This window comes from Artibeus jamaicensis, unplaced genomic scaffold, assembly GCF_021234435.1.
Source record: "Artibeus jamaicensis isolate MK-2021 breed Jamaican fruit bat unplaced genomic scaffold, CSHL_Jam_final contig_387, whole genome shotgun sequence".
In the NCBI taxonomy this organism is placed as follows: Eukaryota; Metazoa; Chordata; class Mammalia; order Chiroptera; family Phyllostomidae; genus Artibeus; species Artibeus jamaicensis.
Window position 1 is genome coordinate 39,489,692 of NW_026521812.1, and position 17,205 is coordinate 39,506,896.

A 17,205-nucleotide genomic window follows, 5' to 3' on the forward strand; every position below is an offset into this window, starting at 1 on the left:
AAATCACCTTAGAAGTAGTCAAAGTGACCAAGAATATGTTTGGGAGACTTTGTGTGTTTGTAACTCTATATAAATGTTACCAAGTGATTACCTAAATTGCGAAACTTTGAGAATAAATTAAAAAGAGTTTTGGAAAAGTCTACCACAAAGATGATTAAAACAACTCTTTCTCATACTGTATTACCTTCAGACTGTAAATCACTTGCAATGTTATTAAAGTACTTCACTATATATTTTATTTTATAATAATGAATCTGGTATGCCCACTTTCCTTTGCTTTGTTATATACATCATTCAGTCCATGCATTGAAAGAATCATCTTGATGTCCAGTTAATTCTTCTGGTGATTGTTCCAGAGAAGCTGACTCTTTGGGTTTCAATGAAGTCCTCTCAGAAGGTATCTTAGTTGCCTCAGAAGGTATCTTAGTTGCCTCAGAAGGTATCTTAGTTGCCAAGGCTTTTGCTCCCCAGAAAGACTTTACTGCCGGCCTGGGAGAGTAAACAGAAACAAAAGGAAAAAATCTCTTATATGAAGTGAAAACTAAAAATAGACTTATATTTAATTTTCTCTTTAGAAATACAGAAGTGCCACCTTAGTCACAGTTTATTTTTAGTGTGTGATACATCAGTTGCCTTGTGATAGTATAGTCCTGGATGTAATTCAGTGTAATACTCATGTATGTATTAGAAATATTCTCATATAAATATATCGGTTGGTTACAATAACCAACTTGGGGTGTTATAGTAATTGCAACTGGACAAATATTCATTCAACAAACTTTTAAAGCAACTACCATGTATAACTGTAAAAACTGCATTTAAAAGCTCTCTCATGGCTGGGAGGCAAGTCAGGAGATTAGGTAGCCTGTCTGAGGGCAGTCGCAGCAGGAATGAAGGGAGTTAGTTTGAAGATACAGGCGAGAGGCATTGTGGGCAAGGCTTTGGATTCATCTGACAAGGGAGGGGCTGAGAGGAGGACATCGACCAAGGTGAGACTCGCTTTCAGCCCTTCACCTACCAGTTTACAATTACGAAGACCGTTACAAAGGTTACACATGTGCACATAACAACTCCTACGGTCAGCACAAAAACCAGGGCTGCATCAGTGTCTGGTTGTCTTGGTCTTTCCATCTGCAGCTCTAGAGGGAAAAACACATACCTGATGGTTATTACTACTGGGAAAAAGTAAACAGACAGCTAAATGGAAACTTTATGCCTGAAAAAAACCCTAGAAACATACAGAAAGAATTAATGAACAGAAAGTTACAAATTAACTTGCTCTGCATGTTCAAAATGTCCTTTTCAGATAAGCAGGAAGTTGACTTTGACAATGAACATTCTGGTACCCACCACTGGATACTACCAATAACATTTTACTATCCATCTATTTATCCTTCTATCCCATCTTATATTTTTTATACATTTCAGAAAAATTCACTGATGTCTGTACGCTCCCCAGCAAAATTCTTCAAGTAGCATATAATTAATTATAGTTTATTATTTGCTTATGTTTCATCCTTTTGAGGTAAAATTTCAAACAATAAATTACACCATGATCTTAAATGTACATTTGTTTACCTTTGACAAATGCAAACACACATGTAACTTAAACCCCTATCAAGACACAGAAAATCACTACACCTCAAAAAGTTCCCTTGAGCCCCTCCCAATTAGTCCTGCCCCATCTTTCTGAGGCAACAACTATCCTAACTTTCTTTTCCACCGTACACTGGTTCTGCCTGTTCCAGAGCTTCATGGGAAAAGTATGCATTCTTTTGTGTAGGGCTTTTTAAGTCAGTATGATGTTTTGAAGAGTCACCGATATTTGCAAGTGCATCAATAGGTTTGTTTTCTTTTTTTTACTAATGAGTAGTATCCCTCAATTTGTTTATTCATTCTCTTATTGATGGGCATCTTGGCTGTTCCAGTTTGGGGCTATTATAAATAAACTGCTCCGAACATTTTTGGAGAAGTCATTCTGTGAACACACATTTTCATTTCTCTTGGATAAATATGTAAGAGTGGAACAGCAGGGTCACAGAGTAGAGGTATGCTAAGTTTTCCAAGAAACTGCAAGATTTTTTCTTAAACTGTTCATAATGATTGTACATGTTTTATAATTTTTTCTCCCAGATTTTGGCTGCTTATTCATTTTTCTAATGATTTCTTTTAATTAACTGAAGTGTTTAATTTTGGTGAAACCTAGTTTATCAATGTTTTCTTCTACGGTGATTGTTTCCTGAGTCATCTCCAAGAATCCCTTGCCTACTCCTGAATCATGCAGATGTTCTCCTCTGAATGTTCTCCTTTTTAAAGCTTTATGGATTTAGCTTTTACATTTAGGACTATAATACATCTCTGATTTTTTACATGTTGTAACATAGCAGTTGAAGCTTGTTTTTCACACAAGTATCCACACACCATTTTTAAATCAGGCATCCTTTCCCATGTCATTATGCTCTTCCTATAAATAAGTCAAGTAGAGACAAAGCCATTCTATCATATGTGTTATAACACTGCTACATTGTAAATTGGTGAAAAGCCCATTTACATCAAGTATTACTTACTTTGTGCATTGTATAGCTTTCTTGTGGTTCTTTCTTGTCCCTAAATCATAGAATCATAAAAGACTTAACTGAGGAACGACCAGATGCCGCTATTGAATCACACTGGTAAGTAAATCAACATTCAAGGAGGTTTAATGATTTCTGCAAACTATGTTTTATGTATTTTTATATTTTAATTTTGGTAAGTACCATTATATCAGAAGTAGTCTCCTATATAGGCAATCTCAACTGTTTATTGTCTGAATGTCTCTTTCTATTCTTTACATATCATGGAGTGTAATTTCCCATTTTCCTTAGTAATTCTGGAGTTATATATTCAGTTCAGTGATCTCACTAAATAGTGCCAAGTATGACAGATAAATTGCATCATATTTATATTCCAACATGGTTGAATTTTTAAAATATTTTTAGTTTTGATAATTTTAGGTTTATAGAAGCTGTCAGGTTTTTTAAAGCTCAAGTAAAAAATATCCTTTCAGATTAAAACCTGAGAAGAAATGCAAAATTCCTTTCCATTTATCTACTACCCTGTAACACTAGCCAAGAGAGGGTGAGGAATAAGCAGTATGAAGATTTTAGTTCATTTCAATAGTAGTGTCCTTACAGGGGTCATTTAGATTACTTTTATATCTAATAACAGAAAAGGCTACATTTCCTATTGAAATTTTCTAATCAAAAACACACTCAGGTTTTTTTAGTAAAACTCAGCTTATATTTTATTAGTTTCCTAGGGCCATCATAACAAAGTACCACAAACTGGTTGACTTAAAAACAAAGAAAATTTATTATCTCACAGTTCTGGAGGCTGAAATTCTGCATACAAGGTATGGTAGTGCTGTGTTTCCTGCATAGATTCTGCGGGAGGGTCCCTTCTCTCCCTCTTCGAGCTTTTGGTGGCCCGTGTGTTCCTAGGGGAAGGCGGCATAACCCTCTAACTCTGTGTTCTCACAGCTGTCTGCTCTTGAATGTCTTTGCGTCTTCGCATGGCACTCTCCTCTGCCTCTCTGTGTGTGTCCAAATTTCCCTCTTCTTATAAAGACACATCTTATACAGATGTATCGGATTAAAATCCCACTCTAACATGTAAGATCCTATCTTAACTGAACTCATTACATCAGCAATGACCCTATTCCCAAATATGGTCATGTTCTCAGGTTCTGGGAGTTGGAACTTCAAAATTTCTTTTTAGGGGATGCAGTTCAATCCAAAACAATGCCTAATGATGAAGGACCACTCTTATAGAAGAGCAAAGTCTGATATATAAGGGAATAGCTGGGAAATTTTTATTAAATCACATTTACCTTAAAAACATTTCAATTTTGTATTTGTTTTAAGCCAGCACCATATGGTGGACATATATAGCCAACACATTTGTTCAATGTCCAAACATGCAAAGGGTCTGTGACAGTGGTGTACCCAATTGTCATTTTAAAAGAAACTAATAAGTCCAAAATGTTCTGAAACCATTTTATCACTTAACTAGTGAATGCACTGAGATGGTAGTGTCGCCCCACCCCGCTAAACTGCCATGGCGGAGAAGTCAACTGGGTCTCATTTAAGGGCTGACACCTGGGTGTCTGTGTGCCAGCCCCCCCACCCCCCATTTATGCACTGTCAAATGCCTGTTGTCCTCTGATTATGGGAAGAGCTAACCACTGTGCAGTCCCAACAAAACCAGTCTAGGGAGATAAAAACCAAGAATGGTTCCTGAGATCTGTATCTTGAACTGGACTCATTGGTCTATCTTCTGGTTTGATTCTTTTTTGACTTTTGTAGCACTTTATTGAAATTATCCTTTTAATAACACCTGATATCCCAACACAGGAGTAAGATTATTAGCTTTCACCATCAAGATGTTTTTTTAAAGATACTTTGTGTCTTTACACAACACATCAAAGAAAACTACAGTTTATTTTTTAAAACCATCCCCAAAATAGTTTAGGCTTGTTTTCAATTCAATAAATGGTGTTATTATGCTGCATGTATCTCAAGATTACAGCATAAATTATTTTCATAGGATTAAGAAGGACTTTCAAGAAATCCACGAACTTCCTTTAAAATTACAGGTAACTTTTGGCATGACTGTGCATGTGGGCATTTTCCAAGGAAAGGCCTCCTGAGCCTTGACGGGATTCTAAAAACCCTGTGACCAAACCCCCACAATTGCAATAACCAAGATGATGACAACGACAAAAATGGTTAAGAAGTCTGAACTAATGAAAATAATTATTTGGATATAAAAAGACATTGCAGTTTAAATCAAAAGGACATGCACATGGATCCATTTTTCAAGGGAAGCAGTTTCTAACATGTGAAACGATGTTCAGGACAAGATTTGCCTTTTGTGACTGACATAGATTGATGACTTTGATTGTTTCATCAAAAAATATTTTCTGCAAATGAGTAATTTTTAAGACATGCCCTGATATAACACTTCTTAATTTTATTTAATTGTACCAAAATTTTTATAAGCATTCATGAGAATCCCAGTTATCCATTTTCGCTTTTGTGATAGAAGCAAAAGTAAGAATATAATCCAGGCTAGAGGACTGTTTTTCAGGGATATTTCAGGAATACACCAGTTTCCCAAAGTGAGGCACGAATGATTTCACTTTGAGAAAAAGAAATGAAGCACTACCTTGTAGAAAGTGAAAGGGATATAGAGCAGCGGTTCTCAAACTGTGATCTCTGCCAGCAGCACCTGGGAACTAGTTAGAATTGTAAATTCTTGTGTCAGCCCTGCCTGCGATCTACCCAACTGGAAACCCTGTGGGAAAGACTAGCCATCTGTGTTTTGAGAAGCCCTCCAGGTGATTTTGATGCTCTCTAAAGTCTGAGATAAGCAAACTAAAACATTGCTGGGCACTTACCATTTGATGTATGGACTATGAATTTAATAGATGCTACTATTTCATCATTATCCAAGGTATCACACTCAAAAGTCAAGGGATGACTTTGCCTTCTTACTTCCAGGGTTGCTGAATCATTTACAAGTATAATGGGTTGCTATTTTAAAAGAAATAAAGTATTAATATTCGACATGCAAACTTAACATCAGGGAACAATTTTATTTCCTGTAACCCCCCCCCAGAAGTCTCTGTCTCTCAGTCTAGGATAGTAATTAATTATTCACATGGATTTTGGAGTCAGACAATCCAGACATCAAGTACCAATCCTACTACTTCTTGCTTGTGTGACCCTGAACGAGTTACTCTCTGCATTTCAGTTACTTATCTGTAAAATGGGTATATTGATAATAATTACCTCATAGAATAGTTATGTGGATTAAAAGAAACACAAACATTTGGGATATGTCTGGCACTTAATAAACCCTCAATTAATGTTAGCAACTATTATCATTAATACAATTCCTATGTATACAAATAAAAACCTTGCTTCCAAAATAAAATAGTCCTATAAAAAATGAATATTTTTAAGTTCAGATAATAGTTGATTCTAAAACATGTCTGTAAATAATTAAAAAATTAAATTCCAATAATAATAAAGTGTGATTTTAACTTCATTTTTGCAAACTGCTTTTAAAGTGAAAGTTTTCTGACCATCATCAAGCACTGAGAAATATATTTTATCAGTCACTAGAAAGCACCAAATTACATACATTCGTTGCTCACCTGCTCTGGCCTTAGCTGTTTCCAAACATATGTGAAGCGATTTGCAGGAGTTGTATGAACGCATGCAAGTGTGACACTATCAAGACTTTCTGATAGTGGTTTACCCCCTGAAAAGAAATGAAATACATAATGCCACTGAGCAGTGTAAATTACTTGATTACTTTCTGAACAACACTACTTTTAAAAGCCACCTCCAATTTTAAAATCAATTCTATCCTGGAAGTTATCAAACTTATTATTGAGAGTCTGAGTGTAGAAGAACAGAGAGGAGTGATGGATACAAAGATAAAGTCACCAAAAGAAGCAGGTAGGAGATACCATAGTTATCTGCCCCTTCCACAGAATAAATTGTGGAGAAGAGATACAGTATGAGCAAACAACTCAAACTCTATTAGAGACTTTGAGATCTACTACTGGCTTCCAGTTTCCTGGTTACAGACCCCCATTAAATATAATGAAATCTCAGAGTAGTGTAATTTGATATAGAACATCATTTAAATTTTAGGATTACCAATCTACTGACCAAAAGTGTTAAAAGCATTTCACTGTAGGATAGATAGTCTTGACTACAGACTGAGTGAAATAAAGTTACAGTGTATCAGAGAGAATATATGTTAAATTTTAGACATCATTGAGAAATATAAAGCAAAAGCAGAAAGTTAGAGCTATAACTATCTAGAGAAGTGGAATTTTAAGTTTTATTATGACTTCCTTTCGGTATATCAATTCTACTCATGACAACATGAGGTTAAGGATATTTCCCCAGAATAAACTCTACCCCCTTCAGGCTCTCTCCAATAGAGTCCAACTCACAGCCACAGTCTACTGGTCCACGGCATTCTTCCACCCGTACAATACACTTAGATTCACTTCCAGGGCATCCATTTCTTAATATAACTTCTCTAATACCAACACCTTTGGTAAAAGAAATTGGCAAATGTTTGAAAAAAAAAAAGTAAATTCCACAGAACTTTTTCTTTACCATCTAAGTCTTTTTTGAGACTTTTCTCCTAATTTCAGAAATTAAATTCCCAAATTCTGGTTGATAACATTTAAAATTTTTAAGTCCTTCATTTTGAATTATTTCATAAAACAGCATTTCTGAGAGTTACATGTAACACTAGCCCTTCTGGCTGTTACCATTAGAAAAAGAATTCCATGCTTATTTACACTTGACAATGATACATTAAATAAAATTAAAGGGACCTTTTTACTACAGAATTTTGGGGGAAATTTTAATATGCTAATAAATTAACATGTTATTGTGTACAATTTTTCATTGGTCTGACCTGTAAAAGTTTTACATTTTCACATCTTTGAAATTAGAAGGCATCTTAGAATTAAACTGATGGCATGTCACAAATTGGCAGTACTTTTCTTTGTGGAGGTGCATAAATTATGCTTCTTACAGCCAATCAGGTTTTAGATTAAATGGAATACAGGTCACAGGATGTCCCAAATTTATTTGACCATGGTTTTAAGAGGGATAAGGGAGCTTGATGCTTCTGGGGGAAATTCCAAAATTACATTTTAACATAAATAAAATTTTTTAATATTTAGATTTTACAAGAAGTATAGCAGGAAAAACTACTAAGGATCAAATCTCCATTTCCAACAAGATACTCTCTTTAGAATCACCACATATTTTTATAACAAGAAATCACCCTTTATTAACAGATCTCAAATCTCCACTAAGTTTGTCTTTCATCACCAGAATTGAGGGAGGTGATAAAATGCTCAATCAGCAACATGTTGAACATGTACTGGAATAAATAATTGCAGATGAAAAGAGGCCACATACCAAACCTGACAAGCCCAGAAGAGCCTGCACAGGTGGCCTTGCAGACGGGCCTTACAAACCATCCACATAAGATGGTCTGAACATAAAAATTCCTAACTAAAAACAAATAATGGTGGGTAGATACATCTTAGGCCTGTAGTTTCCTTGACAATGGTCAATCTTTACCTTTAGTGAGCCTATTATCTTTCTGCATCTAAGATAACATATCTTTAAAATGTCAGAGTAATCATTTCCAGATCCCTCAAGCCAGAACTGCATGCCTGAGAGCATAAGATCACTGAACCATCATTGTTGTCTTGTCCCCTCTCCTTGCCCCTGCAATAAATACCATCTCTGTGTATGGTAAACACTAATTACTGACTATCCTATACCCACCAATGTAAAAGAATTATGTGTTTCCTTATTTTGCCATTTTTTATCCAGTCCCAGAGATTTCCCCACTTTGCTCTCTCCTGCCCTCTTAATCTACCATCAATGGAAGTCATGTACACTCCTTAAGTCTCCTCCTTTGATTCTAATGTATAAAGTAAGATGCAAAACTGGCATTCTCCAGAGCATTTTCTCAATCTGTTGAGATTTTGCTTCCCAGCAATTGTTGTCAGTTTGGCTCAAATAAACTCATAAAAATCCTCTACAGGTTTGGATATTTCTTAAGTGGACATGACCTATGAAAAGACTGTATAGTCACAGGTTAAGGAATTATCCATCTTGATTTCTTTGTTTACTAAAGTTCCTTTTCCAACTTTTTGTTTATGATTTACAATATGTTAATCATAAAGTCCATTCTCAAGGACAAAAAAAAGTTGAAATCTAGAAATGGCTTAACAATAGCACTTCTCAAAGTTTAGCATGCATGCAAATCACCTGGAGATCTTACTAATATGAAATTCTGATTCAGCAGGTTTTGAGATTCTGTACTTCTAATAAGCTCCCGGGCTATGTGGCTACTCCCTGGACCACATTTTGAGTAGCAACAGAGAGGACTCCATATAAGTCAGGATACGGAAGTTCGAAAGAGGAAAGGTCTCTTTTGATTAAAAGAGGTGCCTAAGAAGGACTATAGTATGCTTCCACTTGAATTCATGAAAGATACCCCTCTAGAAGCACACCTTTATTTTGAAATGCATAAAACACTTTATAAGGAGGTGTCTTATGTATTTATTTATTTAGCCAAAGACAGTTCATTGCAATGATGTGTATACTGTGAGATTTTCTTTAATTCCAAGTAACACTTAAAAATCTGCTTGTGTGTTCCAGAAAAATAAAACTTTTTGACTGCTAAAATATTGTTTTGGGAGTTCCAAAAAATTTTTCAGTAAAGCATTTTTTCCTCTAAATAATTGTCATAAATTGAAAAAAAATTTAAATATTTAAAAATCATTTAGATGTAAAATGTTATCTTTTTTGGTTTATTTTTTTTCTTAGAACTTATCACCATCTGACATATTACATATTTTACTTTTATTTATCACTTTTCCCCAACTAACATATATACACTCTGAAGGCATAACTTCCTCTGCTTTGTTCAGTGTTGTATTCCCAGCACCTATAACAATGCCTGGCATACTGTTAACCACAAAAAAAAAAAAAAAAATCTAAAATCCCCCAAACAGAAAATCATTTGTTGAAGGAACATATGTATAATGCATAATTTCTGAAACACATTTTTAAATAATAGTGTGAGAGAATATATCAATTAGTAGAATTGTCATAAAAATCATTCTCATGAAAATATCTCCCCAGGTACCCACTTAGTCGCCCACCTCCACGAGTTCCACAATATCCTCTACCAAATTATTTCCATATTGAAAATAATGTGACCAAATAAAGCAAGTATTGTTTGTTTAAAAAAAAAAGGAGATGTCTCAAGTAAGCAACAGAAGATATAAATTGCAAATGAATAATCACAGGTTTATTAAATGGATTCTTCTCATTTTCTTTCATTCACTAAGAACTTAAGGTTTAAAAAAAGGCTGAAAATTATCTCAATAGTTAGTAATAGACAGAAAGTGGGACAGTTTCATCAGGGGTTCGGGGGGAGGCAAAGTGGGAAGTTAGTGTTTAATGCCTGCAGAAGTTTTGGGGGAAATGATAAAAAAATTCTGGTGATGGACGTGCTTAATGTGACTGAATCGTACATTTAAAAATGGTAAAAATGTTTATGTTATGTATATTTTACCATACACACTCACACACAAAAGCTATCTCAAACATTTTAGGTATAATTTTTGACCAAAAAAAAATTGTTCTGCTCTGGATCTGCATGTATTTTATGTCTTTTCACCCTCTGGTTTTTGTCTTTCCCTCCCATCACTGTCTTTTTTTTTCCCCAAGGCAGATTCCACTTAAAACAAATTTAATTTCATTATGAATTATCTATTTTTTCAGCATGCTACTCTGTAGTGGTTCTGAAAAGATGGTCTTGTAACCAACAGCATCAGCTTCATTGGTGAACATATTTAGAAATATAAATTTCTCGGCCTCTCTGAAGGCCTACTGAGTTACAAACTCTGAGGAAGCCCAGCAACCTGTGTTTCAACAAGTCCTTCAGGAACTTAGGATGAACAGTTAAGTTTGAGAAACACCAATCTATTATAGAATATGCATTGCCTTAATTTCACCATGTCAGAGATTTTATATCCAATTTCTCTTTATGGAATGATCAAAATAAGCCATAGTCCTTGAATATTATCTCCCCTACAAAATCAATATCTCTTTTCTCCACAATATGACATATAAATTGGAGAAATGTAGAATTTAGTATAGGCTATTTTAAATAAGACAATTTCTTGATAGATTTGCCAACACAATCTGTGGGAAGACATCTGTGAGATGCATGACAAGACTTTTCATCTTCTGAACATCTGTGAGAGAAATAAAGTTTTACTTTGGTGAAGGCAGTGCATGTGCCAAAAAATGTAGGGAGCTGGCTTAATATAAGTCTTAAAGATTATAAACTGATACATCCAACCTTCTAAAGCAATCAGCTTATGTTTTGTGTGTGAATTACAGTCATTAGAAATAGTAATCAATGAAAGATGAGAGTACAAAAATTACAAATAAAAATTGCCACATTATTTTTACCTTTCCTTCCCCCAAATTACAACATTGTTTATGTGCTCTATGCTACTCACCACATGTAACGCTGCACATCCCATATTCTATTTTTCTGATTATTTTCAAATTTCGAACTAAACATAAAGCACAAAGACACATTATTTAATCACATGAAAACTTTTCTAAGTGAAAGATTCTTATTTGGAGATAGAGAATACAACTACTTATCATATGGGAAGCAGACATCTTTAAAGTTTTATTAAATCAGAAAAGCAATACTATTTCTAACACATCTATTATAATTTAAATCAAAAGAAGCTTAAACCTTTAAAGTAATAAATTAAGAAATAACGTGTAAAGAAAGTTTATATTAAACCTTGTATAGAACAAAAATAATTTTTTCATTAGTTTAATACACAGGAAGTTTCAAGTTCTACAAAAGGTCAGGAAAAAACACACAAAAAAGCCAGCTAATCATAAGGCCAATTTTTTTCCAATTCTCTATTTTCCAAAAAATTTGAATATATCCTTTTTGTCCAAAACAGAAGTCTTTATATCAAGTGTTCATTAAAATTATGTGTTATAGATTGATTCTATAGATGGTAAATTATTCCTATAAATTTACTGCAACACTTTATTAGCAGGATAATCTAGGAATATACAAGTATTTGAGTAGTTAAATATCATTGTTTTTAAATCACACAAAAAGGTGCCTATTTTTTTTCATTGTTCTGAAGTTCGGCATGAATTCCACTAGCTATAGTATATAACCAATGCTTCATAGTTCAGATTAGGACTAAAACCTCAAAGGAAAAAAATATTAAATGAGGTGCTAGAGGACAATTTTTAAAGGACATTATATCCTGAGGCAACAATATTACATGGAAAAATTCATTGGAATTGGAGTCTAAATTGCTGCTTCTACCACTAATTAATTAGCTGATTTGAGTTTGACTAAATTACTCAAATTCTGTCAGGCCCAGTTAACCCTTCTGTAAAATTTAAAGAGGAGAACCTACCTCATTTGAACATTGTAAGAATAAATGAGGGAACATGTGTGAAAGCATTCTGTAGCTTGTTTAGTGTTATAAAAATGCTTAAGATATAACCACATTCACACTTTTTGTTCTTATTGATTTCATATAATTGTAAGATTTTTTTCTATTTTTAAGACTGCAAGACAATATTTTCATAAACACTTTTATTATAAACTTATATGCACCAAATGCAGTGCCTTGAATACACAGTAAGTATTAGATGTATTAAATATTGACTTTGTTAAATAAATTATTTGGATTATTGAGATCAATTTTGAATTGACATTTTTATTTGAAATGCTTGGATACTTTCTACTGGAACATTATGAAATAGAAATTAAAAGCCAAATCTTGAACATAGAAAACACAGGTAAGAAAATGAGTACTAGATTACTTTTAAATATAACCTCTTTTCAAAAAAAAGAGGTTACTGTTCTTTTGTTCACTAGCTATGCTATTTTGGGAAATTTACTTAACTTCTAACTTAAAAAAAAATGAGATTCAATCAGATTGTCTCCAAAGTTCCTCTCAATTTTGATTATTGAATGCCCATGAGGTCATTCACGACCTTCTTTTTTTGATGGGGATCCTACAAAAATTGATCAGGATAATTATATTTGTCTGGATTTCAGTGTAGTATTTGTCAAAATTTCCCATTATATACCTATGAGGAAAAAGGAAAAATATGGTCTGCACATCAGCAAAATTTTATGTGTAACTTCTTAAAAAATAAGATATACTGATGTTGATTAATCACTGGTGTCAATGTGGTAGGAGTCCTGTGTCACAGGACTCTGGCCTGGTCAACATTTTTATTAATGACTTAGATAGCATGCTGATTTCATGCTGGTGAATCTGTGGACTCTGCAAAACTAGGAAAGATAGTAAATATGTTAGAAGACAAATATGGATCTAATAATGACAGGGCAGAATACTGGATAAATCTGACAAAATGAAACCATAGAGAAGTAAAGTCCTGTATGTAGAGCTGAAAAGTCAACTGTCCCCAAAATACTTTATAGGTTAAAATGAGAGTTCAATAGTGAGTTTTAATAGGGATCAAGAGTATAACAAGAATTCCCCAAAAATCTACTGGGTCTCAGACTGTGCTGATAAAAGCTTGGGATCCACAATGATGCAGCTAATGGTCTTGCTCTATCATTGTGGTCAAATCCTGAAATGTTCTCTTCACTTTCAGACAGGACACTTCGACTGTTGGTATATATACCATCAGAGTTCAATTGAAATTTTTTAGTTTCTTTTTTGAAAGTTGATTTTTAAGGTTGATATTTCATGATTTTTAATTTCTTAGAGGACTTCCAAAGAAAAAGAGAACATAATGTATAGTCATATTTATATAGAATAGAACTCATTTTATAGAATTAAACTCATCCTATCTTATAATTATTAGGTAGGTCTGTTTTGGGTCACTTTTATAAATATAAAAGAAATAGCTTAATAGTAAATTTATAAATCTTGGATTTATAGTATTAGAGTATCTTAGTGATTTTTCCTATATTCTGAAACATTTTGTTATTTCATCAAAAATAATGATGGTTTTCAGGATTACTTATCAATTATTTCCAACTATGTTTTTTTTAAAAAGACTAAAATAATAAAATGGAAGAATAGTTAGAATTGCCTAGAAAGATGACATAATTGTGAAATAAATCAGCTATTACATCATCCTTTGTTTTCTTATTGCTTTGCCCAAAGTATCATATCATCTCTTAGAAAGATATGAAAGAAGTTTAGAGGTACCTTTCTCATAGTCTTTTTTCAGCTTTCATTGAACACAATTGAGATTTTAGAATTTTTTTTTACTTCCTTTTGTCTTTAATGACAAAGAGAAGAATATTGACAAAGAAAAATGTTTTACAATTATTGGATGAATCAGAAGATGAACATCGAGAAATAGCAGCACTTTGGATGCTAATGCTGATGGTAAAATTGACCACATAAGCAAAATTAGAGATGATATCTTAAATGAATATCCTAGATGAATTCTCCAACTCAAGAATCCACGAATTAACATTATATTTCTAAGAATGAAAAAGATACATGGCATTCTTATCCAGTTAGTCCTTTCAAAAAAAAAAGGACTTGATCCTGAAATGTTTGTGAAAATGAGCCAGACCATACTGTTTTGCTAAAAGGATACAGAGAGCATGCTTTCCTTTTTAAAGCTGTTCATACAACAAAATTTACTTGATAAGGTTTGTAAAGAGACAAATCAATGGCAGGTGTGTATACAAGGGTGAGTGGGAAAAAACCAGAAGACGTAGAAATGAATAAAGTCATTGGACCAATAATTCTAATTGTTTATAAATCTAAGGTGAAAATGTTTTTGCAAATATGGAGAAAGAATATGGCAGTTCTCTTCAACAAATATATGCCTTCATAATTTTCAAAAGTATTGTTTTGACAATGCAAATGCAAAAAGAACAAGAGTAATGATAAGGAAAATTTATTACAGATGTACTTGAAATCTGGAATCAGTATTTACAAGATGGATATATTTCAGATTCATGCATAACCAACGAGCTTTTAGTTGTACTCAAAGTACTTTATCCATACATCTTCAAAACCAAGAAAAATGAACTAAAATTTGGGGTTTTCCACATTTAAACTTATTTAAATTTCCAATAAGTTGTTTTCACTGTGCCTTTATTCTTCCTTTTGAAATTATTTGTAAAATGCCTTAAAAGTAAAAAACAAAATAACCTAAATGTCCAATGGATGGTAAATGGTGTTGAATATTTTTATACTGGTCCACTGAGTATTAAGAGGGACTTAGCCAAATTCTAATAATGATCTGTCAATATTCAGATCTTGGACACCTCAGATTATTTAAAGTTCTGGATTCTACTTTCCCCAGGAAAAAGCAGCGATGTGTGAAATTGTATACATAAAATTCCAGAAGGGCATGGACTCCCTGAAGCTCACCAAAAAAAGAAATGGAGAAAACTGAGAGAACAAATAACTTTCCAGCATTTGAATTTGAATCTAAGGCATAGCTCTATTACCTAGGTTTACCCTAAAGTCCATTTAGCATTTTACACCTAGAACTATCTCTTGACCAGTTTAATACTAAAACTGTCAATTCGATTACTTTTAAAACGAATGTGAAGCAGTAGCTACTGTGCTTTAGAACACATGTTGTTCTCTTCTCTAGTCCTTTTCCTTTTTCACATTTCCAAAGTCAAGGACCTCTCCAACCTCTCTGTAATGTAATCAAGGCAGTAACAAACCTGGGTCCCACCCTTAACCTCAGATAGTCAATTTATTTCTGTCACTGAGGGTCACTATCTGTCACCAGGAAATAAAAGGACTGATATATATAGCACCTATTCTATATGCATAGATGTGAGACTGTCAAGGATATTAAAAGAATCTCAGCTGGGTCATTTATGAGGGAAGGGAATCATTCTCCTCTAGATGGCTGCAAACCTGCAACTGACCTTTTACCTACCAGCATGTGAGTTACGAATCAATATAACATGTACAACAGCTTGTCAATTTTTATTGCTTAATGAGCCAGGAGAATAAGGCAAATTTATGTACCAAGCACAAGCTCATTCTCCCTTGGTTAACATGTTATAATCTAACAAAGCCACTAGTTAGATCCCTTGATAGGTGTTTTCTAAGGCCATTACTCCTTTGCAGTTGGAAATTGAACGAACAAATAAACCACCAAGCTGCAGATGCTCAAGGTTGAGGCTGCAAAAAGCTGACATGGGGCTTTGGGCAGTTTTGTCAGCATATTGATCTATCTAGATGTTTAACAACGGGGGAAACTGTGAGTTCCATTGTGTTCCAACATAAAGCGCAAATATAAAAAGAAGAAAGACCTCGAGCAGTATGGAGCTCCAAAAAAATCTACAGTGGGGAAGGAAAAACAACTGCAGAGGGAGTCAAAATGATTTCAATTTGTGAAAGACCACGCCCTGACTCCTACCACTCCAAAAAAAGTCTTTCTCGCAGTACCTCTGTAGCAACTTCTATACATGGGATTGTTCAGCTTGCTGTGGCCCTAAAACATTAACATGTCTTTCTTCAAGACCATTATGTGTGTGGAAAATGTACAAATTCGGGGCTGTTGGCCAAAGAGCCCTACAAACGTTAACGGGGATCACTCTTACTGTCCTCGGACAAAAAGCTGGGCCTTGCCCTCAACAGGTGCCATGGTACCTACCGTAGGGCCTCCCACCCTCACTATCCTCCTCGGTTTCTGGCTGGGGGATGTGCTCAGGCTCCCCGGTGTCACTCTCGGCCTCCTCCGCCTCGCTCTGGTTCTCGCTCCGGTTCTCGCTCCGGTTCTCGCTCTGGTTCTCGCTCTGGTTCTCGTACAGGTTCTCGTACTGCTTCTCGCCCTCGCCCTCGCCGTTGCCTTCGCCTTCGCCTTCGCCTTCGCCTTCTGCGCGGGCCAAACTGGGATCCTGGATGGCGGTGACATTGGCCCCGCACGCGGACTGGACGCCCGCCAGGAACAGCCAGCCGACAGCCAGCAGCAGTCCCGCGGAGCAGCCCGCGGCCCCGGGCCTCATGGTTTTCGGCCCCACGGCCGCCCAAGGCTCAGTCGCAGCCGCCCGCTCTCGACTAAGAGGTGCGTCGAAGAAAGGAGCCACGGCTCTCCGAACCCTCTCCCCGCCTTGCCGCACCCGGGCAACCACTAAGGCGTCACAGCTCCGCACGCGCGCGACCACCTGGTTCGGGGCTCGGGAGGGAAGTGCGCCGACCCGCCGACGTCACGCCCCCGCCGGCGTCGCGCCTCCGGGGCCTGCGCCTCGCAGCCCCTTCCCTTGGCCTAGAACGTGCTCTCGGCGCCTCCCGCAACACGCGTTCCTTAGCTGGTGAGGCCGGGGCCTGGCCGCGCCCTGGCTCCGCTCCCTCGCTCGGTGCGCCTGAGAGACTTCCTTCCTACGTGTCCTCCTCTCTGAGCCTGACTCCCTCTTCTGTGACTCCTTCTACACTCACTTGGTTTCGAATTCCTTATGCAGAATATCCAACTCCATTTATATAGTGATGGGTTGTCACAACCTTCTTGAGAATGGTGCCTCACACTGCATCCATTTCTGCAAGTGAGGCTCCATTTATAGAAGATACGGGGT

At 35.6% G+C, this 17,205-nt stretch overlaps 1 protein-coding gene across 1 annotated transcript; it reads right to left on the bottom strand.

Moving 5' to 3' along the window:
• Positions 1–290: 290 nt before the first annotated feature.
• SPACA1 (sperm acrosome associated 1) lies at positions 291–16,641 on the bottom strand. Its single transcript, XM_053664750.1, has 8 exons — positions 16,311–16,641; positions 11,135–11,191; positions 7,013–7,114; positions 6,200–6,306; positions 5,438–5,573; positions 1,019–1,139; positions 453–489; positions 291–410 (listed from the first exon to the last, which is right to left on the bottom strand). The coding sequence occupies exons 1-8, from the start codon at positions 16,639–16,641 to the stop codon at positions 291–293; spliced, it is 1,011 nt and encodes a 336-aa protein (XP_053520725.1).
• Between the last annotated feature and the right edge of the window lie 564 nt (positions 16,642–17,205).